At 42.1% G+C, this 27,113-nt stretch overlaps 1 protein-coding gene across 1 annotated transcript; it reads right to left on the bottom strand.

Annotated features, from left to right (window-relative positions):
* Positions 1–15,540: 15,540 nt before the first annotated feature.
* psma1 (proteasome 20S subunit alpha 1) lies at positions 15,541–25,741 on the bottom strand. Its single transcript, XM_079502184.1, has 10 exons — positions 25,587–25,741; positions 22,260–22,304; positions 22,035–22,136; positions 21,088–21,191; positions 20,748–20,836; positions 20,166–20,236; positions 19,418–19,547; positions 17,884–17,963; positions 16,740–16,844; positions 15,541–15,823 (listed from the first exon to the last, which is right to left on the bottom strand). Exons 1-10 carry the CDS (start codon positions 25,587–25,589, stop codon positions 15,755–15,757), a joined length of 798 nt encoding a protein of 265 aa, XP_079358310.1. The 5' UTR covers positions 25,590–25,741; the 3' UTR covers positions 15,541–15,754.
* Between the last annotated feature and the right edge of the window lie 1,372 nt (positions 25,742–27,113).

Here is a 27,113-nt window from a genome sequence, read left to right as displayed (position 1 = left end):
CTCGGGATAATGTTTGCTAGTGATCTCTGACTGCTATTCCCGATCGAATGGACCCTTGAATCGATAATACTTACAGTAGAAGATGGAGTAAATTCACATGGAGATATTCCCTAAAGCAGGCAGTTTTCACAAAGTTTAAGGTGACGCAGAGGACCAGATCGGGAAGAGAAAGTATTTGTAGTGTTTGGTTTACCAATCTTGGAGTACCAGTCGTGTGACATTTACCACATAGACAGTTCATATAGGGCATAGCAGTGGACGTGATTTGCTGTACCCACTGAAAAATCTGCCATTCATTTTTCCCCATAGAGATTAACAAACATATTTATATAAATTATTCTAAGCCTAGAACCATCCATCCACGATCCTGGTGACTGATTCATTACCATAAAACCTTTTATTCTCTGGAAAAAAACTAAAAACAAAGAATATTTAATTATATAATATACTACATTTAATGAATATCCTTTTCCTATCCTATTTTTTTCACAATATCAAAGTCATTCATATTTTTTTATGGTCATGATTCAAAAGGATCCTGGATAGCTTGATTCTAGGCTTAGAATAATTGATATAAATATTTTTGTAAATCTCTATGGGGAAAAATGAATGGCCGATTTTTCAGTGGTGTCAGAAAACCACGCCCACAGCTATGCCCTATAGTTCTCCATCAGTGAGTGGGTCAGGGGGGTCATGAGATGTTCTGACAAACAAGGGCAACCTAGAGGTGTACATGGCTTGTTACGTTGTCGCACAGCACCGCTGCACGCCGCAAAATAGTAGACCTACAAGCTCATAATGCAAGCTAAAGCGAGGAACTGAACTTGCTTGAGACGAGCTTTCTAATGATGCCAGTCACGGTACCAGGGCTGGATTAACACCTCTGGGGGCCCCTGGGCACTGAAGCTTGAAGGGCCCCCCTGCACATGCATGTGCAAAACTTTGCACGCGCACAATTTTGGCTGTTTTGGGGCATTTTTGGGCGGATTTATGCCGTTATATTGGCCTATATTCCTGGCCGCCTACCCGCCCCAGAGGGACAGTCAGGCAGTAACAAGCACATTATTTTTATTTGACCCACATAGTAAGCAAATGGGTGAGAGAATCCGCCATGAGTGCTAGTGTATTTCAGTGCTTGTACCTTTTTTTGTCGAGCCACTTGACGCGCAATGCGTGCAGAATGAAAACAAAGCAATGCTGGATGGCGGACTCACATCTTTTATTCCACCAGAATCACCTCTCCACCTGACCTCACACGGCCCAGTGGGCCCACCCCCCTTGAACAGCCAATCTAGTGCATTGTTGCTGCTTTACACACTGTTTTGCACTTTTCAGCTGCATTCTCACCAACAATAAAACACAATTTTCTTTAGACACCATTTATTTCATTCTGATTAGTGGGGAAAATTTGTTTTAGGGCCCCCTGGTGCCCAAGGGCCCTTGGACACGTGCCCAAAGTGCCCATATGGTAGATCCGGTCCTTGAGTCACCTTGTTCTCTGATAAATTCATAATCTGTACAACCAAACTGTGTGTTTGCACAAAAACAAAAAAACAGGGTGAAAATACCAAAATACAGGAAGAGGGCAGTGTGTTTCTGCAGGTAAACATTGTTGATTTCGTAGACTAAAACTATGACGAAAAGTGTTCGTCGACTACCGTTTTGTCACTAACGAAAACTAAATGAAAACTACCGGTAAGCTACGATGACTAAAACTAAGACTAACTATATTGACAATTTCATGAAACAAATACAAACTAGAATAAAATGTTAGGAAGGGACTAGTGGACAAGAGATCCAGTATATGGTAAGTCATTTTACACTTGGTTGCATTCTGAAAATAGCCGATCTACAAGCTCACAGCACATCACAGCGCGACACGTTGTGAGCTTGTAGATCGCAAGTGTAAAATCAGTCATTACAATTACAACGGTATCAAGGCCCGCCAAAATACATTTTAGTCAAATAAATCAACTAGATTTAGTCGACTAAAATCTTATATTTAGTCGACTAAAACTAGACTAACAGCAAACACTAAAACATTCCAGGTGACTAAAATGTGACTAAAACTAAATGATGCGCCTGGGCCATGGCTCAGTGGTCCAGGCACCTTGGCTGGTAATCCAGTCTGGCAGTGTGCCGCGGGTTCGACTCCCGATCCCGACGGCCTTTACTGCATGTCTTCCCCCCCATATCTCTCCCCATTTCCTGTCAGCCTACTGTCTGTCCCTCCATAAAATATATAAAATAAAGGCGAAAGCCACAAAAAAAAACATAAAAAAAAAAAAAAAACTAAATGATGGGGACTAGGTTGGCGGAGGGTGTGTAGAGCCCAGGATCACATTAGATAATTGACACAGGGGTGAAAAATGGGTTACAAAATCGTGGGATAAAAAATATATATATAAAACAAAAACTAAATGAAAACTATTCAAGATACTATGACTAAAACTAAAATCAAAATCTGTTGTCAAAATCAACACTGGTTGGTATGCATAGAGGGAAATGATGGCTAAACATTTGTATTTATTGTTTTGTTATGTAAACACAGGTTTAAGTTACATTCTATGGCTTTAATAATAATGAACCCGCTTGACCCTGTCCTGTACGTGCCCTCCAAATCGCACCATATCCCAGATTGAGTTATAGATCAAATGGATGTTTCATGGCCTTGTTTTTTATTTGACAATGATATAGTTTGAGCCGAATGCGACCGAAAATCAAAGCCTGGGTACCGAGGCTAATGATATAGTGACAGACTGACAACACACACGCGCACGCTCTCTCGCACGCATGCACGCACACACACACACACAGTCACACACACACACACACACCCTTCATTGAAATAGTTTCATAATCAATGTGGGGCTCATAAACAAATAAGCTATTTTAATAGAGGAATATTGCCAGACCTATATTTAATATGGTAGACCTTAACTTTGTTGCCAATGCAAAATCCAGATTCCAGTGCAATACCACTTGAGTGCCACATTATTATTAGAGAATGTACTACAATGACTTTCAAATGCTGTACTGATTGTGTAAACCCACAGATACTTTGTGCATGGCTCTATATGGGGCAAACCTCGCCCCTCTGGCAACAAATCAGGAATAAAACAAAGCATCAAACGGTTTGCTAATACTCATATGCCTGCTTTTCAACTCTGGACTCTGGAGACATTACTGAGCCGTGGGTATCTCATGCACTGTTGTAACTTTGTTTTCCCCTTTCTCCTCCTGAATAAATAAACGTGGTATAAAAATGATTGGAATGTGAATAGGCTATTATTATTATATTCACAGTAGACTAGTGGTGGAAAGTAACTAAATACATTTACTTAAGTACTGTACTTAAGTACAATTTTGAGGTATTTGTACTTATTTCCAATTTCCAATACTTTTACTTCTACTCCACTACATTTCAGAGGCAAATATTGTACTTTTACATTTCTCAACCGTTTTGGGTGGAAGGCTCACCGAAACCGGGCCGCCCCCCTGGGGCGCGATCCTGTGGGCCTGGATGTTCCGGGGACCCCCCTGGGCGAGTTCCTGTAGGCCTGGATGTTCCGGGGACCCCCCTGGGCGCGTTCCTGTGGGCCTGGATGTTCCGGGGACCCCCCTGGGTGCGTTCCTGTAGGCCTGGATGTTCCGGGGACCCCCCTGGCCGCGTTCCTGTGGGCCTGGATGTTCCGGGGACCCCCCTGGGCGAGTTCCTGTAGGCCTGGATGTTCCGGGGACCCCCCTGGGCGCGTTCCTGTGGGCCTGGATGTTCCGGGGACCCCCCTGGGTGCGTTCCTGTAGGCCTGGATGTTCCGGGGACCCCCCTGGCCGCGTTCCTGTGGGCCTGGATGTTCCGGGGACCCCCCTGGCCGAGTTCCTGTGGGCCTGGATGTTCCGGGGACCCCCCTGGGCGCGTTCCTGTAGGCCTGGATGTTCCGGGGACCCCCCTGGGCGCGTTCCTGTAGGCCTGGATGTTCCGGGGACCCCCACACGCAACAACAAACTATAACTGCAATCAACCAACCAACCAACTCCAACCACCTCCCGAACACAAGGTTGCACAGACTTGGCGAGCTACAGGCACACAGTACATTTTATTAGAAATTTTGTTTCTAGTGATGACTTAGGCTACCTCCCCAGATTATTATATAACACTAAGTACTGCTTAGATGTGTGGTTCTTGGCTGGCTTCCCATTAAAGCATTGTAATGAAAGGCTCATTTAGATCTGGGACAGAGAGAAAGCTATCAGATGGATCTCCAGGAGCAGAGTGGAGAGTCCCATTGCCCAGCAGAGCAGAGTGCAGACTCTACGGGTCTTGTCGGATCCACTCCCCAGCAGAGCACAGTGGAGAGCTCCATGGCCCAGCAGAGCACAGTGGGAGAGCCCTATGGCCCAGCAGAGCATGAGTGGAGAGCCCCATGGCCCAGCAGAGAACAGTGGAGAGCCCTATGGCCCAGCAGAGCAGAGCACTGTAAGCATTAGAACAGAAACTTGAAAATATTATCAAATTCTCGTCAATTAATCAAGGAGCCCATGAATGTCTTATGCATGCAAACTATTTCCACTCACCTGAAATGGCTTTTCTTAGACATTTTGTTTCTAGTGCCAACTTTCCCATACATTTTAAGATAGAAAACCAGCAGCCATTACAGATCCCACCTCGCACTGACCTGTTATACTTTATTCTGAGTACATTGAGGCATCAGGAGAACTTTGTCGCCATCGAGTGGTGAAACAGACTAACTGCTCTCCTCACATAGGCCCTTTCTTTGAACAAGGAAGTAGACGATCAGTGTTGCCATGTCTGCTAATATTAAGTTATTATAAGCGAGTTTGGACTTGATTTTCTGTAATGTTGCATGTAAATAATGGTGGTTGCTGTTTTGGGGGGGTTTGTTTCTAAAGTAAATAAGTGTAGTTATTTATACCAAAGTTCATGTCAAGGACCGCCATATGTATGTGTCCGCGGACCCATAGGCCTAAATTGTGCCAGGGATCCCCATTCCAAATTTGTGTTCAATTTTTTTTCTTTAATATATCTATCTATAAATGCACCAAGTCTCTGTATGTATACGTACGTACGTACGTACGTACGTACGTGTGTACATCTGTAATCCACGTAACTCCATTTTTTTGGTCCCCAACAACTTCAAATTCGACACACCCACACCCCCACACGAGTCCGTCGGATAGTCGGTTGTACAGAACCAGCACAAAAGCCTCTGACATCTGCATAGATTCTATATTTGGGCATGCCTGACAAATAACTCCATATATGGGCATAAAAGGGTTAGGGTTAGTGTCCCTTATAAAAGGGACACAGACATAATAACTGGATGGGGCATGTATTTCCAAGTTCCAACTTCCATCGTTCCAAGTTGGCCAGCTGCTCAACGGGCACCACAGGAGGCTTTGGACAGGGCCCCTGCCCACGCTCTGGACAGGGCCCAAATTAGCCAATTGATCACACCTGATCACCCATAGATCTCCATATATGGAGCTGGCCTGTTTCTGACATTACAATGATGTTCTGACATCATTCCGCATCGACTCCACATTTGGGCATGCATGCCTGATAAAGAACTCCATATATGTGCATAAAAGGGAGTAGGGACACAGACATAATAACTGGGTGGGGCATGCATTTCCAGCTTGCATTGTTCCAAGTAGGCCAGTGCCCAACGGGCACCGCTCTAGTTAGATCTAAATTGCAAATTTTGTGGAGTAGGCCTACGTGCCATCTGGCGGAGTCAGGTTATACGTGCATGGCTTCCTTGTTTTCATAGACCTGTTCGCTTATTTCTGTCACAAAACCTGGCAACAATTAACACTGTACGCGATATACAACAAATGAATGAGAGACGCATCATCATCCCAGTGTGAAAGCATCGGCGATCTTTTTCACACTGCAATTCGTAACTAACATTACTGTAACCAACCGAGCAACCTATCTATCTATCTATCTCACACGTCAAAATGACGATGTCAACATTTCAGAAGGTGACTCTCGCCACATGCATTGTTCTCTGCGTCGCTTTGCTGCTTCCTAAAATGCTGTTGTCCAAAGGGGGGAAGAAGGATGCTGACCGTCCTCCAGATGGTAAGGTAACGTTTACTTTATTCTGACCGTTATTCAAAGATAAGATGAAATAAAATAAAATAAAAAATAAAATGAGGTTGTCCCGCGGAGGGGGATGCTGAGCGGCCAGATGGTAAAGGTTTCTGACCGTTATTCAAAGATAAGATGAAGATTGATCATCATTGCATTTCCATCATGGCCTCCACCCTAGTGGGATTTACAGTAACCTGTCCTGAGGTGGCATTAACACTTTATAACAGTGGTTTTCCAACCCTTTTCAAAGCAAGGTCCATTATTTATTCTGCATTTGAGCCACGGACCACCATTTGATGACTTTCAGCTTCTCGGAGGCAAAACGAAAGAATATTTTGTTGTGTTTTGTCCACAATTCCATGCTGTTGATGTTGGTACCATTAGGAGAGATAGGCTAATACAGGCAGATGTTGATCAAAATAACAATTCTTCTACATTCTATAATTGTGTAGACTTCTCGTAAATTAAGTAATGTAGATGAGTTTAACAATAATTTAACTCTTGAGACCCGTAAAATGACCGGTCCATTTGGTTTCATTTTACACTCTCAACAGTTGAAGGGTCCATTAGGTTACTAATACCAACTCTCCATCATTTAACTGGGGGGACCACCTGGAACCCCCTCAAGGACCACTGGGTGAAACCACTGCTTTCTAATATAAACTAATGCTATGTTGTTATATATTTTATTTTATTTATTGTCAATCATCGGCCTTGTGTACTGTAGTAACAGTATCCTCCCAGATGAGGGCGCTCGCAACATGCAGCACCGGTGCGCACAAACAGCTTCTTCTTTGCAGCTGAATTAATTATTCGCACCCCATTTTATTTGTATTTTGTTTTCCATCAGTTTACTTATTTTGCGATACATATGCTTTCCGTATTTCTTTAAGCTAAAACTTAATTAGATTTTATGTTTGTATTTATATTTGCATATGTATAGTTTTGTTTCTTGCTATCCCCCCCCACCGCCCACCCCTTTTCCCCCTCACTGTATATGTTTCTTTTCCCTTTTTACCTCCCGTATGATGAATTCCTGTTCTGTTCTTTGACTATATAGAAGTGTCTTTTTGTACGCCTCTAAATGTTTTGATGAATTGAACAAGGTGGACCCTCTTGTAAACAAGTGTAATGCTTAATTGGGTCGTCCACAGTTAACAGTCTTTGTATTGAGTTTGTGCTTGAAATGTAATAAATAAATATTTCAATCAATCAATCAATCAAAGTATGACAAAGTCCTGGACCGCAAGTTGACAGAATGCACTGCACTCAGGCAACGGCCCATCTTTAATGATCTTAAATCCCTTTATTTTAGATCGTGTTTTAGTAATAGTACGACATAAACATTACAGAGACTTTAGTTGTCATTGTACAATACTTTAAAACAGTTGGCATGTTGCATACATGCCTAAAATTGTTGATATTTCCGATTTTCCACCGCCTTCATTGAAAACTATGTATTTCAAACTTCAGCTTGTCACTCTCCAGGCTGCACGAACAGCGCTCGAGCGCTCAGTTTTCTGCCCCCTCAATGTCATAACTCTGTCTTACTCATATGGCTCTGCCTCGTCCCATCCTGTAGGAGGTCCTGGGCGCTTCACGCCCGTGGCCAAGAAGGCCCCGGATGGCCAGAGAGCCGTAGGGTCCCGGTCCAGGGCCCACAACCCGGAGGCCATAGCCAGAGCCAAGGGCGCTGGGACGGGGGCCGGCACCGGCGTTAGCAAATCCAATCTGGCCGGGCAGATCATACCCATTTATGGCTTCGGGATCCTGGTGTACATCCTCTACATCCTGTTCAAGGTGAGATGATGCACACCATACTGTACCTCAATGTTCTACATGCACAATTGCACATCTTCATTTAAAGATGGAGTTTTTTCATATGTCTATGGAGTTAACATTACTCTAATAGACCCCCAGGTGTGGTTAGAAATTAGAATATTCAAATATGTCTTCCCCGTGTATTTTTTGTTTCTCAAAAGGCCCAATCGAGGCCCTGGTCAAAAGGCCCAATCGAAATGACAGTGATATAGTGACATCACAATATCATGCCCTCCCCTAACCCCTCCCCCTTTCCTAACAACAGCTGTGGGTGTGGCTTCAGTTCAGGTGGATCACCAACCAGGCAAACCTCCACATAAAGACATCATCCTAACACTTTCTGTACACTTTTCTTTTTCTCGTAGTATAATCACAATACCCGATGATCATGTTTTAGGGGGGAAACAAATCACTAAGCATAAACAAATAAGCAGTTTAGTTGCATTCAAATTCTTATGTGGTTGGCTGGTTGGCACAATGGAATAAGGAAATCACATAACCAGAATTTTAGCTAGTACGCACAATACTCGCACGCAGGCACACACACACACACACACACACACACACACACACACACACACACACACACAGTTTTTTTTTGTTTTTTTTTGGTTCGGTACTTTCATTTACAGTTTGCTAATAAACACAGTGGTACGATTTCAGTTCACAACGAACAACATTATTCAAAAAGAAAATTACAGACAATAAAAGCACAATTATAAGCAAACTAAGGTTAGCATGAAAAATCTAACAATATACTGGTTTAAAAACACAAACAATTCAATTCAATTCAAAGGGCTTTATTGGCATGAGAAAACATACGTTTACATTGCCAAAGCAGAAAGCACAATACAACAATACAGCAATACAATCAAAACAAAAATGATGTACATTTGAAAGTCAGAAGCAGCTTGGACTCCTCATGCATAGAAGGAAGCATGAGGTCAGTCCGCTGCTCCACCCCCCAGGTTCCCAGGTTGGCAGAGGAAGTGTAGCGCCCAGAATTACATTAGATAATTGACACTGGGTGAAAAACAAATCGTGGAATAAAGATTTAGATAAAAATCTTTATTTCTTAATCTCTCTCAGCTAACATCCAGGGGCAGCACCAAGCCAACAGAAAACAAGTTTCATTCTATCCGATCAGAGAACAAGAAGAGGAAGATCAGTGAGTATCATTCATTTCACCCAGTCCTATCTGTCACACCATTACAAAATGGAGTTCACTTTGAGCATGTATTATCATTATTGTAGGTAGTAGTAGTTATGTAGTAATATTGTTATTAGTAGTTGTAATAGTACAAATTGTATATTTTAATATTTATTTAAAACATGGCCATCATGAAAGTGAGTTTGGTCAACAGAAGAGGCCTCCCTCACCAGTTTCATGACCTTCTCTCTAGCGGACTTTGAGTTGGTCCAGCTGCAGGAGAAGCTGAGGGAGACGGAGTTGGTGATGGAGAACATCGTGTCCAAGGCCAACCACAGTCCTGAGAGGTGGGTGTGTTGTAACGGTCAGATATTTCTATCACAGTTACTAAAATTTCACGGGGTAGTAATGATCCTCCTATGTTTCAAAAATGTATACTCTGAATGCTTTACTTATAAACCACTGACACCAACACAGAAATAGGTTCAGATAAATAGTTTATCTACTGTATATGCAATACATCAGCAATGACAATTAAGTTACAACAGTGTTCGTGATGACAGGTTAAATGTTGATCGTATAATGTCCGAACGCACGCACCGTTCCGTGCCTCTCACGCACGCACGCTCGCTCTTATTGTTTGTATCGTTCCTTGATTACTCACGCGTCTCCCTGACGCTCAAACACGAAATAATAAACGTAAAGGTGATCCCCGAATGTAAACCAATCCAACGGAGAAGATCCACTATCCCTCGAACCGGAAAACAAACGGTACTCCTCGCTGGACCCAAACAGACAAACAAAACTCTCACCGAAGCAGATGACGGTTCCCGGCCGGGTACACTCCTGTCAGCGGTGAGTTGGTGGCCTTGGCTATCTTCCACCGTATAGCATACAGACAAAGTTTATACGAACGCGATCAGGTCTCCCTGCTCGTTTGTGTCTGTCCCCACAAGTCTCTAGAACCGGTGACTTCCGTGTGTTTAATGACGGAAGCGTCACGGCCTGTCAATCAATCAATCTCCTTCCCGACATTGACCCTCCAAAACATAAACAAAAACAAAACAGATACCTCTCAAAGAAAATAGGACATTACACATAAGGATGGATATAGTGTTAAAGGAATATTTTGAGCCATGCTCTTTTAAATGACATTTTAAAATAAATCCTTAATGAATAATATGTGGCAGTGCTACAGTGTGTGCGTTAGAGTCAGTCCATCCATCATTTCAGTCCTGAGACGTGTGTGTGTGTGTGTGTGTGTGTGTGTGTGTGTGTGTGTGTGTGTGTGTGTGTGTGCGTGCGTGCGTGCGTGCGTGCGTGCGTGCGTGCGTGCGTGGTAGAGTCAGTCCACCCAAAATTTCAGTCCTGAGAGGTGGGTGTGTGAGCCTGCGTTAAGAGCCCACCCATCATTTCCTCAACCGGCATCCTCCCTCAGTTTTCCAATGTCTCCACGTTGTTTAACTGTGTTTGCTAATTTGATAACAAATAAGTACCAAATAAGTACCTAAATTATATCCCGGAATGTTCTGTAGTGATTGCGTTGTTTCTCCTCAATGGCACATATTAGAGATAATCTTCTCGAGACTTTTCATTGTTTCGTCCAAGTACAGATATGCATCTGAATATACTTACATTTTGTCTTGCTTTTGCTTTAACCCAATTCAAATACAATTTCACTAGCTCATTTGTGATAGATCCCCACACCATTATGGTCCCACAAAGGTGGCCACACATCATGTTGTGAAACCCTGATACAGATTGTGCTATTGATGGATCATGAATAAAATAGAGCGCCAAAGACTGACGTAATTTCACATCCTACCGGGTTTGCATATTTGTTTTCCCCCATTCTGAATTCACATTCACATTTCTTTCATATCGCGCTCAGGGAAATCACTGGACATCTATCTATGTAGGATGTCATTGTTTGGTCAGAGAACAGCCCGGGAGTATATCGTTCTTGAAAAATGTATATTTTTAATTTCCTGAAAAATATACATTTTTGGAGTTAGGTGGTTTCTTCCCAACAGCAGAGCTATACAGTATGTCTCCTCCTGTGTGTGTGCTCCAGGGTGAAGGGAGTAACTTCTGACCAGGAGGAGAGCCTTCTAATGCAGCTCAGAGAGATCACTAGAGTGATGCAGGAGGGCCGGCTGATGGAAGGAATGGCCCCAGAGAACAAAGCCCAACCACAGTGGGAAGGTAAACACTTACAACACGCAGCCAGAAAACATGACATAATGTGTCATGTATTGTCTACGAAAAATGTGTTGACCTGACATGTACGTAATTGGAAAGGACCGACTCGCAAAATAAGAACAAAATGGGGTGGAAATAAGTTCTGTCAAAAATCATTCAGTAAAGGTGTGTTCAGTTCCTGCCTACATCAAATGACTTTATCTTTGTTCAGCATTACCAAATCTACCAATACACTTGGACGTGGATACACAAAGAGCATTTATTTCTGTAAACTATAAACCAATGGCCCCATTGGGGGGCGGGAGTCCTTGTCTGTCTAAAGACAGATTCACATCTTTTTTTGCCCATGTCCATTGGTTGTATCGGCCATTTTCACTATTCGGCGTACGGAACTGCTCCAAGGAAACAAGAATGACTCACGTCATAACTGCCAGGTGCAGCAAGCTCACTATGGGTTTTATCTCCCATTGGCTTAGAGGCGCTAGAGGCAGCCAATCATGAAAAAGTGTCCACTAGGTCCTCACCAGAGCTGTAGAAGAAGAAGAGTCGCGACACGCTTTGATCTTGCCGCAAAGCGGGGTGCTATGGGCTATAGTTCCAAACATAGTAACTTCCCATTGAGACAGAATGAGCACTTCGGCATTCCATTATTGGGAGTCAACGCTAGTGTTGTCACTCTCATACTAGATCACGCTGGTCCAGTAGGTTGCACCTGGCTAAAAAAAAAGATTAGGATCCACTGCTATAAATTGTACTGTGTGTGTGAAGTGACTGACTCCCCATGCTGTATTGCCATCATGTAGTATTTTCCCTTTGAACACCAGTGTGCATTGTCAAACTGTGTTTCAGATTTTCCCGAAGAGCCACATCAACACTGGGAACACTCCCACTGTCCTCATCACCATGAGCACCATGAGCAGCACAATAACCCACAGACGCAGTCACACGCTGAGACGCAGTCACACGCTGAGACGCAGTCACACGCTGAGACGCAGTCACACGCTGAGACACAGTCACACGCTGAGACACAGTCACACGCTGAGAGGACGCTGGGTGATGGAGCAGACGACGAGGCTGAGGAGGACTTGAGGGAGAACCACCCTGAGGACCACCCAGACTCAGAAGAAGCTGAGAAATCAGAGGATTTGCTCAAAGATTTGAGAGAAGCTCCTCTCACTACAGCAGGCGATGAAAAGGTGACAGAAGGTGAGGAAGAGGATACAGGGCCTGAGGGTGGTCCGGGCTGCAGCAACGAGGAGAAGCTGCTCAAAGATTTGAGAGAAGCTCCTCTCACTACAGCAGGCGATGAAAAGGTGACAGAAGGTGAGGAAGAGGATACAGGGCCTGAGGGTGGTCCGGGCTGCAGCAACGAGGAGAAGCTGCTCAAAGATTTGAGAGAAGCTCCTCTCACTACAGCAGGCGATGAAAAGGTGACAGAAGGTGAGGAAGAGGATACAGGGCCTGAGGGTGGTCCGGGCTGCAGCAACGAGGAGACGCTGCTCAAAGATTTGAGAGAAGCTCCTCTCACTACAGCAGGCGATGAAAAGGTGACAGAAGGTGAGGAAGAGGATACAGGGCCTGAGGGTGGTCCGGGCTGCAGCAACGAGGAGAAGCTGCTCAAAGATTTGAGAGAAGCTCCTCTCACTACAGCAGGCGATGAAAAGGTGACAGAAGGTGAGGAAGAGGATACAGGGCCTGAGGGTGGTCCGGGCTGCAGGAACGAGGAGAAGCTGTATGAACCGGAGGCGGTGGTGGGTCAGGAGGAGGGTGGGGTTGAGGGTGACATCAATTTGGGTGTCCCCAAGGAGGACCTGGTGGGGGTTTTGGAAGAGCTGGAGCTGACCCTGAAGATGACCTCTGCGATGGAGCAGGAGAAGATGGAGGACCTCAACTCAAGCCAACTCCAAACGGCAGATGGAGACGCCACGAGTTCCTGTACCCAGGTGGTCCGACGCAGGAACAGGAGGAGGAACAAGAAGCGCGACTGTCACTGACCAAAAAAGAGAGAGTGAAAAGAGACCTAAAAGCCTCCATCTTGATTTTGAAATTGTTATATGACTATTCCTCACGAAGGCTCGTAGCATGAAGGATGGCAGCAGTCACTGAATATGGGAACACATGTTCTGTAGCCAAGGAAGCGTCACAACCATCTATTTTTGCTATACATGGGCTAAAGATGTGACAAAATTAGCAGAAGACAGCAGCAAACCAATGATCTTGGCACAAAGGCTTTTTGGAAAACACAGAGCCTCCTTTGTAGAAAGATCATACAATCAAATTGGATCATACTAATAATGATCTCTTACTTGACACTAAACAATCAAAACCCCCAATATTGCAAATTCTGGGGTTGCTGGCCTCAGTATGGAATTTGCTGTCCACTACTTCACAGTGTAGTGACAATTTTAAGTCCTTTGTACCTTCCATCCTAAGGCCATTGTCTGCCATTGCCTTGCGTAGCGATACTAATATCACTGCGTGGATATTAGTCTTGTCCCTCTCTGTATTAGATTATTTTCATGTCCTGCCCCATATTTGCATACTGGGCCCTGGTTGGTTATAGCCTGGTTTCAGACGAATGTGGTTGGCTCGTCACCACTTCAATATGCATTCAGAGGGGCCAGACTCAATCTGCCTGGGGCAATATGCATTGAGAGGATGGCCAATTTTATGAGCACAGATTTCCTTGTGTGCATCAGTGTGCTAATCTTCAGAGATCAGGTATTTCTACAGATGAAGCTCAGCTGTATAGTAGAAATGACAACTGTATTGTAGCTATTTATTTATTGACTTCATTTATTGATCAACAAAAAGGGACACGAGGGATTGGATCAATGTTTTTTCCTCTCAGCAAGGTTGATACTGAATCAACACACGGGGCTGGTTGGATTGTTCTCGGCAACACATGAAGTTTCAATAGAAATGTATAGACCTGCAGTCAGTGTTGATTTTAACAGCAAATTTTGATTTTAGTTTTAGTTTAGTCACATTTTAGTCACCTGGAATGTGTAGTTTTAGTCAACTAAATATAAGATTTTAGGCGACTAAATCTAGTTGTTTTAGTCGACTAAAATGTATTTTGGCGGGCATTGATGCCGTCATAATGACTGATTTTACACGCGCTGAAAATAGCTGATCTACAAGCTCGTTGTGAGCTTGTAGATCGGCTATTTTCAGCATGCAACCAAGTGTAAAATGACTTATACTGGATCTCTTGTCCACTAGTCCCTTCCTAACATTTCAGTCTAGTTTTTATTTGTTGAGTTTTCCTTAGTGAAAAAAGGTAGCCGAACATTTTTTGTCATAGTATTAGTCGACAAAATCAACACTGCCTGCTGTACATTTATATATTTTAACTTGGAGGTGGGATTCAATAGGAGGCTTGCTGATAGTGACTGGGTAATATGGTTGGCAACTTGGCCATATCACTTTATAGATGAATAGTTTTATTTTAAGAGGAAATAAAGAAAACTGTCATAAAACTACATAACATTTATTGAACTGGTTTCAATACCAACTTAAAACGTATCAATGACCATGTAAACATTCAACACCTTTAACCCATTTGGGACTGACCATTTAGAAGGCAAATGGAAGACATTTGCCGCAAATGTCTTCTAAATCATGAGTTTTGTGAAAACCCTGTTTCTATATCAATGGTTCTCAAACTATTTCATGTCAAGGACCCCAAAAATTATACAGTATGCATTTGGCCACAGACCCCCCCCCCCCCCCATCTGAAAATATGTTGTTCCAGGGCCCCCCCAGAAGCAAAGATTTGAGTGAAAAGCGTGTGTGAATATTTGAGTGAATATATATTCAAAGATTTGCACACATTTTCACGATTTTTCAAAAATAGCAGATGTACAAGCTCTATGTATGATCTATGAGCTTGTAGATCTGCCATTTTTCAATAGCTAAAGTATAACATAAATACTTAAAACAACAAAAAGGGTTCCCATCCTGAATGGGTTACAAATGTTTAATTATGCAGAATATGTGAGCTTTTCCCCCAGCATCAGTGATGTTTTCGGTTTGTCTTCTATACCAATAACTTTATAATTATATAAAATAGCGGTTTTAAGTATTTAAGGGTCACTTTTATACACTTAATTATTCATAAATGCACCCATCTTTGCATATCAGTGTTTGAGAGAAAATACTGTGAATGATTTAATAAATACAATATGTCCAGTTTCAACATACAAGTTTCATCCGTTGCTTTCATGTATGGACAATGACACTGCAGTTCAGAAAAAGGAGTTTATTTGTAAAATGGAAATAGTATACCCATACAAAAGCAACATCACCTGATGTTAGCCGAGAGCATAACGAGAAACAATTCAACAAGTGGCACACTACAAGTTGCTTTTCGCTTGGTCTGTGTATTTGACGTGTATATTGGTGCCCGTTTCCAGCCGCCGGGAAACTGACTGGCTCTATCATTGAGTGACAGGTCTGTCTCACTGTTCCATTGGCTCGTCGCCGGGGGCGGGGTCTGCCGCTGCAGGCTCGTCTGCTGGCTGGGCGACCTTCAACACAAAGAAGAACAGTAGTTGATTATGAGTAGAACATTGGAGACCATTTTGTGATCACTAGTTTGAGATTCTTGATCGTCATTAATTAGACCAGATTCTACAAATGTCTTCCAAATCATGACGGTTTTCTGAAAAAAACTGTTTCTGTGTCAGTGGTTCTCAAATTATTTCATGTCAAGGACCCCAAAAATGTAATGCATTTGGCCGCCAACACCCCCATCTGAAAATATGTTGTTCCAGCGACCCCACAGAAGCAAAGATTTGAGTTAAAAACGTTCGCTGGGACAGAATATATATTCAAAGATTTGCACACACAATTTCACGATTTTTCAAAAATAGCAGATCTACAAGCCCATAGCGCGGCACTCGGGTCTGCTATTTTTCAACAGCTAAAGTTAAAAAAATGGTTAAAAGCTATAAGGTGACACACGCTTCCTCAGGTCTAAATGGGAGAATAAGGAAACTACTATCTGAGTCTTTGGAGAATGGGAAGGTGAGCGTACATGGAATAAAGTCAAAAGGAGCTAAGAGATAGGCAGATGGTTATGTACTTCACTAGACCTCTAGCGTGAGCATTGATAGGATAATGGGGGGGAAAGGGTGTCGTTTGCCAGACCAATGACTAGTCTGAACTAAGTACTGCACATGCACGAGCAGAGTGCAAGTACTGTTTTCGGCTGGGTATGTCCGTGACTCCTTCGGGCCAATCGGGAATTGTGAATTTTCGGTGACACGCTTGGCCAATCAGGGATTGTGTATTGTCTTTGGTGGCGTCGCCATACCTCCCGAATGGCTGGGTTAGTGGGTTCTAGTCCAAATGATGATAACAATTTGACGTAGACTAAATCAAAGACGTGAAACTCAATCATATGTGAAGCTCGACAGAGTGCATTTCTAGTTATTACTGTACCTTTCTCTGAGGCCTCTCCTCCAGTCCCTCCAGGTAGGGAGCCACGGCCTCGTCATCATAGATGACAAACTCCATGTCCTTACCCACAATGCCAATGGACACGTTCTGAAACAAAACAAAATATACCAACACCGTTTAGTTTATTTCCATCATCATCACTATAGCAAGTCATTACGTTTAACATTTCATCCAACATTTACTCTTTTGTTTTTGTTGATCACAAAGGCATAGGCTGAAGCTCAAAACGTATTAATGTCAGTTTACCCTATAATATTTACAACCATTCACACAAAATTATACATTTTTACATTCAAGACTACTTACATTGTTCGTTATAAACGAACGCTTAACATTAAATATTGACATCATAGACTTCATTATTATGCACACAGTATTGCATACATACTTACGTACATATACTGTACAAACATACTGTATCATACATACATGTGGTTGGGCCCAAACCAGGATGACCGGTTGACTGATTTGACTGTGTAATGTTACCTTTGCTCTACTGTGTAGCAGTGGCGTATCCAGGAATTACGTTTTGGCCAGGCAAGATATGTTAATTGTCGTCTCCCCGCGCACAATCGTAGCACTAAAGGTTTTCAAAGAGATATACCTGCCAGACGAGTAGGATACAAAGGCTGAAAGGCATGCATTTACATTCCAATGGGTGATTGAGGGGCGCGCTCTACCGCGACGGCCAATCAGCTGTCCATTTTAATAGTTCTCAGGTCTTGTTTTTGTCCTCTTTTTTTGACTGGCTTTGTTAGTTTACGTGTCTGTCTGTCTGTCTGTTCGTACCAAAAAATGAGCATGGTTGCTACGGTCACCCAGTTCACCCGGGTGTGATTTCATTACGTCAGACATTACGTCAGACCACAGCTGATCAGGCTATATAAGACCTTACACCACTCAGTTCACACGGGTGTGATTTTTTCTCATTGTATGGATTTTGGCCAGGCCAGAAATGGATTTGGACAGGCGGACGCCTGCCCTCGCCTTATTGTAGATACGCCTCTGCTGTGTAGATGTGTGTAATGGTACCTTGGTGGTCAGATCCTGCTCTACTGTGTAGATGTATGTAATGGTACCTTGATGGTCAGATCCTGCTCTACTGTGTAGATGTGTGTAATGGTACCTTGATGGTCAGATCCTGCTCTGCGGGCAGTGTTTCTCTGAGAGCACGGAGGCCATGCTGCACCAGCTCATTGAGATTACCTGGAAAACATAGACAGGTCCGTACTTCAACTTCAAATAACTTTATTTTTCCATTCAGAAACTTATTTTGCAGTGGTTAAAAGACAACGAGAAATAGTTTGCCTTTCGGGCAAAACACTACCCACACAAGGTCAAAGTGTGACACACAATACTATATAAACAGAGACTATATAAAAAGACTATAAAAATGGCATTAAAAAAAACTAAGCCCTAACCACACCAAAGGGTCACCATGCAACTCCTTGGGTCAAAACGGTTGCAAGGAGTTAACGCTATAACCGTCTCGACCCTTCGGTGTGGTTTGGGCCATTGAATTCCATGCGTTGAATCATTAGGGTCAACGTGGGTCAACGTGCAACAAGACATCACACCTCAGGGACAACGCTAAAACCGTCTTGACCCTTTGGTGTGGTTAGGGCTTTAAATGCATAATATATTCAAATCAATTCTATGTAGTGCTAATAATCCGATATACTGTATGCAACCTGCCTATGTGTTCACTATAGTCCGTCAGGTGGGAATGAGGGATTAGATAGTCCAACGAGAGGGGGGGGTTCATTTTAGGCATTCAAAAGCCTGTCAGATGGAGGTGGGCACAAAGCTAGCTGAGGCCCTTTTAGTGAGTTTTGACACTCTGTATCGCCGGCCTGTGGGCATTAGTTCGTAGTGGGTATGGAGGGTGTGTGTTGTCCTCAACTATTTCAGAGACCTTCTTTACTGTCTGTTTTTTATGGATGCTGCCGAGTGGCTGCTGGTTCCTCCCAATGATCTGTACTGGTTGTTCTCGTTTTAAGACACTCCAGATCAGTTCTAATGTCTGGCCTTATGCATGAAATCAATTACACTTTTCACTCTTGTGTGTCTCTTTCAAAAGCACATGAGCAGCTGTAATATATTAACACATTGAGAGCCCACGCTTAACTGCCCAAAATCACTTTCACCTAGAAAATCCATTCACATTTTTTATAATTCAGCTGACTGTGGAGACACATGCTGGAACTTTTTACTTTGAAATGTTTTATAGTTTCTGAGTTATTTAATTTAAACGCCAAATGCATTCTCAATGGCGAAAAAAACAAACTTTGGCACCATGTGTTAAAAAAAAAAAAAAAAAAGTGTTTTGATTTTTCTGATTTTTTTTACTAAAAAAAAATATATAAAAAAAAAAAAAAAAAAAAACTTTTTTTTTTTTTTTTTTTTCCCAAGACGTCCACAGACGTCTTGGGCTATGCACGTTGCGCAATACCCAGGACGTCCACAGACGTCTTGGGCACAAGATGTGTTAACGGGTGAAATGAATCCTGCTCCGTCTACCAGGGCTGAATGTGTCTGAATGCACTCATGTAGGTGAATGAGTGGTTCTTTACTTTCTGCACCTCTATAACCATCATAACAGTCGGGCCACAGCAGTGCTCAATGAATACACTGTAAGTTAAATACTTGTGCATGCTTACAGTCCATGAACTTGTCCATGCTTCTCTCTAGGTAGGTGCGTGCAGACTGCGAGCGTGCTCCGATGGACATGGCTTTGCAGTCAAAGTAGTTCGCTGAGGGGCATGTCTGGAAGATATGAGGTCCCATATCCTAATGGAAAACAATACATAGATAATTATGTGTGATGGATAAAAAATAAAGTCTGGTGCACATTGACATACAGGTTTATGCTCCATGACCTTCCATTAGCAAATACTTATTCTTGCAGAACCATAGCCTCTCAAATACTCAAATAGTTTAGAATTGTTTTAACACTGATGAACCATGGACATGTCGTTTGTAGGGATGTACCGATGAGACATTTTGCCCGATATCAATATCCGATATAATTAATTGCCGTTATGGCCGATAACCGATCTCATTCTGTATTTAAAAGAAATATATAATTTTGTCCATTCTGAAAAAAGGCTTATAAACACCCATTTATGAAAAAAAGCAATGCCTCTTTAGTCCAAAACTAGAGATGCACCGTTATTGAAATGTTGGCCCATATCTCAAAAACATTACATAAAATGGAAGCCTCCTTGTGTGCTGTGAACCTTTTGGATTAATGATTTAACTATTGATTCCTACTTTCATCTAATGATTTAACTATCGATTCCTACTTTCATCAGCACCCTGGAGGATTGTTGCTGCCCAGAGCATTCTTGCCATAATGCCATTCACTAAAATATAATAAAACTCATAATCATGACAAAGCAAACGTACATCATATCCAGCAATGAGGAGTCCCACGCCATAAGGCCTTCTTCCATATCTCTGCGTTGGGATTTGGGTTTCTAAACACGTGTTTAAGGAGAACACATATTTTGACCTTATACAGTACGTCAAAAGCTATGCCGACTGTGCATAATAGTTGCTAAATTTAAGATATAAGTATAACCAATACATTACTCTCTTATACCAGAGAAGTGGACAGTACAACCAGTCACTGGATAGTTAACCTCTTTCGCGGCTGTATTAATTCAAGTTGTTTGACTCCTTTATTAGTTCCTGTTGGTTATTTTCAGTAGTATTTGAAGCTTTTCATTTACAGTTATACGTTTAGTTTTTGTGCCAATTTCTGACAAACTTGGAACATTGCTTCACCCATTAAACAATAAAAGTAAAACGCAAAGATTGCCTCATTTCGTCGGCAGTAACAACAACAAAGTATTAATTTATAATTTAATATTAATCATGACACCAAATGAAGTCGGCATGTCTTCTATGGAATTCAAATGACAGAAATCAGTCATGGCGACTGAGAACTTTACTCCATGGATGAAACAACAGCAATTGAAAGGATACTGCTTCCGATCAGAGTGACGAGACGTGATGTTGGGAGGGGCTTATCGAATACAAAGTGGGAGTCCAAACACTCCTGGCGCATGAAGTTACTGCAGGAGAAATTAATTGGAAAATGTTGGTTAGATGACAAAACATTCTATTTATTCACATTTCACAGCTTGAAGGGGAAATAAAGGAAGGGAAATGCCACACTGTCTTCACTTGCAGCTAACAACGTTTCGGTCTAAACAACCTTCAGCAGGTATCATCAGGTATGTATTCACAGCTTGACTTGATACACACATAACACACGTCTGTGTGACAGTGTGTGTGTGTGTGTGTGTGTGTGTATGATTCCTACCAGAGCAATCTGGCGTCAGCAGTCAGTCCCGCAATGGAGATACCGATATGGTTATCAACATGGAGGATCTTTTTCTGGTGGGCAGCCAGTTCAGACTGAGCTCTCTGTAGAGACACAACAACCACATCCACACATTAAGTACGACACTGATAAACCTCAGCAGGCCAAATAATAATAATCACATCTATTTCAATGTTCAATCCAATACAGTGGACTCTTTGGTAGCTCCACTCTTGCAGATTTTCAAACAACAATTAGAGACTGGAGGTGAAGAAAAGTAATTTCCCTTATCGGTAGGGGTGGGCGATATGGAAAAATATAATGTCACAATATTTGTTCAAGCAGTATCACGATACATGATATTATCACAATATTTCATGCGATTTAAGGGGTATTGTTCAAGTTACCTACAAGGTAACAGAAACGAAAAGAAAAAGGAGTAACGGAACATTTAGACCAAAATACTTAACTACCCATCTAGATTCTAGATGCTTCCAAACAGTCCACAGGGAGTTGGATTGTCAACTAATTTATATTCGCAAAACATAAGCTTCATAATCTTAGACAACTGTATAGCATACATATCTGGCTGTATTATAATTAATATACAGACTTTGATATCATACAGTAAGTAAGTAATGTAAAATATCAAATTTAATAAAATAAATCAACATTTTCCAGATCTACAAGCTCAGACTGCACGTTGTCATGTGATAGTTTCAGTAGTTGTGTGTGACACTGTTGTAAAGCGAAGTATAAAACAGGACTAATCAATTGTCGATTATAAAAGAATACATTGTGTCAATTTGTTGATACAAAAAAGATAAACAAATGATAAAAAGAAACCTGTGTGACAGCCAGTGAAAAACCTAAAAGTATGCTATACTAGTTTGAAATAACAGCCTAGTGAAAAGAGAGTACAATTAAAAGTGAAGATGTTATATTACCTTAAGTGCCACCAAGACTGCGTGGGTTTTGTTTTTGAGTCCTACAGTAGCTGAGCCCTGCTTCACTGCCTCCATCGCATACTCAATCTGGTGGATACGACCCTGGATCAGAAGCAAATGCCTATGTTAATGCAACAACATTCTGTGGGATATAATTGAATTACAATACATTGTTCCATTCGATACGTTTTTGAAAGCCTGCGAGGGCTAGGAACTGTCACTCACTTGCGGGCTCCATACTGTGACGTCATTGTCGTACTGGTTGCGGAACTAGAGAGAGAGAGAGAGAGATTGTAAAACGGATCATGTTTTGAATAAGACATTAAAAGCAATTTCTAGCATATTAAAATGTAACACATTTTACTGAGCTCACGTAATTGTCTTGCATTTCTGTTAAGATTCCGCAAACTCAACCAAACACGGCTGAGCTCCACAAGAGATTAAAGACATTCTGTGACATGGGCTTTTCTACACTCAGGCATTAGATTACCAAATAAATAAATAATAAGGAAGCCAGCTGGGACAGCAAAGCAGGTGCAAGCTTTGTTTGCAACTTCTCCATGGCACCAGGAATCCGTGTCATCATTCATCATGGTAATGCAGTGGCTCTCAACCTTTTCAGGCTGCGAGTGCGAACCCCCCAACACACACCCTGATAAGCACTTGGGTAGGAGTTGTACATTTTGTTTGACTCGGTTCCACACAAATATTGTTGCGAGAGGTTGTGAGCTTGTAGATCGGCTATTTTCACAAATTTTGCCTCTTTGTAAAAATGGGACCCAATGCCTCCCTGCTTGACACTCAGCATCAAGGGTTGGATTGGGGGGGTTAGATGAGATCAACTACAAATGATTCCCGAGTGCGGCACGGCTTCGGCTAACCGCTCCAAGAGATGGGTCAAATGCGGAGACCAAATTTTGCATACAGCAATGTATGCAACAAATAGGACTTTAACCATTCTGATATTATATGATACCTTGGCCAATGTTTGACATTTTTATAGTATAGTTTGTTGATTACTTCTGATGCAATAATGATCTTTATTTGTATTAAGAAAATGGTCTTAAGTCTTTAAATTGTCACTTCACTGTCATGTGGCCCCCCAAAAAAATCATGTAAGGGGTAATGTTGATTGATTGATTGAAAAAACAAATATATATATATACACCTGTATATATATTTCACAGTATGCAGAATGGGCACATTTCAAACGAAAGCACAAGTTAATACAAAAACTGTTACTTGTGGACGAACCATGATAAAGCAACACTTGTTTACAACAGGGTCCACCATTTTCAATTCATCATTGATTGATTGATTGATTGAAGAATTTATTAACAGTTTGCAGAATTACAGTACATTTCAAGCACAAACTCAATACAAAGGCTGTTAACTGCGAGTGGACGACCCAATTAAGCATTACACTTGTTTCCAATAGGGTCCACCATGTTCAAATCATCAAAACATTTAGAGACGTACAAATAGACACTTCTATAGACAGAACAGGAATTCATCATAAAGGAGGTAAAAAGGGAAAAGAAATATATACAGTGAGGGGAAAAAGGGGGGGGGTGGTGGGGGGGGATTCAGATTTTACGGGGGCCAGTTTCGAATTGCAGCCATCCGTAGGTGCCCTTTGAGAGCGGTTTTGAAGGAGTCAAGGGATTCGCATGTCTTAATGACAGTTGGTAGGGCGTTCCACATTTTGGTGGCATAGGAGCGAAAAGAATTTAGTCCCTTGTTTGTGCCGAATCTGGGTTGTACATGGTTCGTTGCACTCCCTCTGGTGTTGTGGGTGTGGACTTCGTTAACATTAAGGAAGTATCTAGACAGGTACATGGGTATCTTGGTGGTGTATCGAATCTTGTGGACCAGACCCATTGCAAGATGCTGTACTCTGTCGTCGACCCTAAGCCATTCCAGCCTGTCGAAGTGGGCAGGGGTGAGGTGGGTTCGGGGGGCTAGATCAAGTAGGAGCCTGACCAGTTTGTTTTGGGAAGTCTGGAGCCTGGTTTTAAGGGCCTTTGAGGTGCTGTGGTACCAGGAGGTGCATGCATAGTCAAAGAAACCCTGTACAAGGGCTCCTGTTAAGGTCTTCAAGGTGTTTTTGTTGACCAGTGAGGAGATCCTGTAGAGGAATCTTGTTCTATGGTTGACTTTTTTGATTACGTTGGTGGCCATTTTATCACCGGAAAGATTAGCCTCCAGGATGGAACCTAGGTAGGTAATTTCATCTTTACGTGTGATAACATTGTCACCCACTCTAACCAAGAAGCCATTTGCCTTGCTGAGATTACTAATAGAGCCAAAGAGAATGGATTCAGTTTTTCCCAGGTGTAAAGATAGTTTGTTATCAGCGAGCCAGGTGCAGATTCTACCGAGTTCAGAGCTGAGGGCATTTTCAACCTGCAGTTTGTCCCTGTCCGAGACCAGCAGTGCTGAGTCATCTGCGAACAGGAACAAGTTGCAGTCACAAGCTGAAGTCATGTCGTTTACATATATTAGGAACAGTAGAGGCCCTAGTATGCTTCCTTGTGGAACGCCACAGCTCACTGGGAGGGGGGGGGGACAGTGTTCCGTTCACTTCCACCATCTGTTCTCTCCCCTCCAGGTAGGATTGCATCCAGCTCACTGATGTGCTATCGAAACCAATTGCTTTTAGCTTGTTAACCAGTATGGAGTGGTTCACGGTGTCAAAAGCCTTTTGGAGGTCCAGCATGACCATGCCGCAGTATTTGCCAGCGTCCACCTCTTGTTTGATGTGGTCGCTCAAATAGAGAAGGCATGTGTCAGTGGAGTGGGATGTTCTCCCTGGAGTGGGATGTTCTCCCTCATACACTTCTATTAGCCTAGACTCAAGTAGATGTATTTATCGACGATAAATACATCTACGAGAGTTTACATTAGACTACAATATACAAAAAAAACCCAGTAAATCATCATATAAAGAAACCCTAGCCCCATATGTGGTTTATGTGCCCTCTCCCTACGCTCATGCTGTAGCTCCGAATGAGCGTAGTGCTGAGGGAATATACTGGGGCTAAAGAAACCCTAGCCCTATTCTCATTTCAAACGCTAACATTAGATACTCTTTTATTGTAGGCAGGCTTGCTGCTGGACAAATTATTGTAAAAAGCGGTAGCGAAATAATAATTAAAAGGGCAAATAGTTGAGCTAATTTAGCACGTTAGCTTTCGTTAGCTAGATAAAATGACAACGTGCAAGATCATCAACAATAAAAACGACGACCTTCATTAATTCAGAAATATATTTTTATTTGTTTAATGTTGGAACGGTTACATTAAAAAAAAAAATTAAATTATTTCTGCAGCCTCACTGAGCGCAGAATGAATGGAGGCTGTGGACGTTTTGCTTACTCACAGTGCAGTGAACAGTTCATGGCTAACTCGTTAGCTTTAGTGTGAGCTCTTTATGCTTTATAATAAACATTATAGAAACATTACATGATGATGCGACTCATCATGAGACCGAGAAGCCCTTCCGGTAATATCATATAAGAAAAATTGTGTAAAATGTTTCATTCAATCTTACCATGTTTAGTTTGTTTCTATAACCAACAAGAGCTTCTGAAGCAGCCCGAGGCTCTGAGCTGTGACTCCGGTTTGATTTATTTTCCTGAGTTCTGCGTCACAGCCAGGATTGGAAGAGCAGCAGATCTCCGATCGATGTCAAACAGCTGATTGATCAGCCCTTTTCCAACGTTGATCATCAAAATAACAATTCTTCTGCATTCTCTAATTGTGTAGACTTCTTGTAAATTAAGTAATCCAGATGTTTAACAATAATCTAACTCTTGAGAGCGTAAAAAGAAACCAAATGGACATTGGACGGGTCCATTTGGTTTCTTTTTACGCTCTCAAGAGTTAAATATCTATAGTAGGGTCCATTTTGGTTACCAACTCTCCATCATTTAGCTGGGGACCACCCTACCTATACTCTAAGGGTCCACCACCCCAAGGACCACTGTTGGACGCCTGGACGGTCCCCGGACCACTGGTATGTATAGGAGGACCCTGAGTGATGTAAACAAGTCTAGTGGTTTTTCTGGTTGTTATCCTCGTAGCAGATTTTGTATTGACCTGTAGGCTACTTTAAGTTTCGTTGAAATGTACCTATTCTAGTCTACAAACTGTGAATACAATTTTCAATCAATCAATCAATCAATCAAATTGAATGATTGAATCAATCAGCTATATAGCTGCTATTAGAAACATTTTAAAAGTGGTAAATGTGTCTGACTCTGTGGTTTTATAAATGTGTATTTGTAACCAATGAAGCTATTAAGAGCTTAAGTAACACACACACACACACACACACACACACACACACACACACACACACACACACACACACACACACACACACACACCACTGCATGGGCACTAGGTGGCAGCAGCTAATTGAAAGTCAGTAATGGGTGTGCTTTGGGGTTAATTGTCAACACAAACAAACTTGTTCGACGCAGTGATAAACACATTATCATTGAACTTGAAATAACAAAACAAAAACTGATTTCACGCACACACACGCAGTCAGGGATGTAAAACACGTAGCCTATAGGCCAGTGGTTCCCAAACATTTTCATGTCAAGGACCAATAAATTGACATGAATCCTCTTAGCAGCCCTTGTACATTCTGTACTTTCCTGTGCTTATTCTACACATCTTAATAAAGTTTTCATTCATTCAATCAGGATATATTAACTCATTTTACAGTATTCAAAACGCCCAATTCCATTTTTTTCCCAAGTTTCCTGCTCTCTGTATTTCATAACTTCTGCTTCCACTTGTTTATCCTGCTATACTGTATAGTGTATACGAGTTATTTCAGATTTTTATTGAAGGAGCCCCTTGAGATGCGTCATCTCATTTTCAAGAGGGACCCATAAACATACAAAATACAGAAAAGCATACTGTACACAAATACACAAAACATGCAGTACACAAATACAAACAGTCTCTCATGACTGGATGGGATTGGTATCTGATTTTACGCTTGCTGAAAATAGCCGATCTACTGCGACGCGTTGTGAGCTTGTAGACCCAAGGATTGAAGTGA

Source organism: Electrona antarctica (assembly GCF_951216825.1).
Source record: "Electrona antarctica genome assembly, chromosome: 5".
NCBI lineage: Eukaryota > Metazoa > Chordata > Actinopteri > Myctophiformes > Myctophidae > Electrona > Electrona antarctica.
The sequence above is the reverse complement of the archived record's forward strand: the minus strand, read 5'-3'. Positions and strand labels throughout refer to the sequence as shown.

Coding starts and splice junctions, on each gene's coding strand:
- psma1 (XM_079502184.1), bottom strand. Junction 22,137..22,259: donor TCACAGTATGGAGCCCGCAA/GTGAGTGACAGT, acceptor CTTCTGATCCAG/GGTCGTATCCACCAGATTGA. Junction 15,824..16,739: donor AGGAGAGGCCTCAGAGAAAG/GTACAGTAATAA, acceptor TTTGTGTTGAAG/GTCGCCCAGCCAGCAGACGA.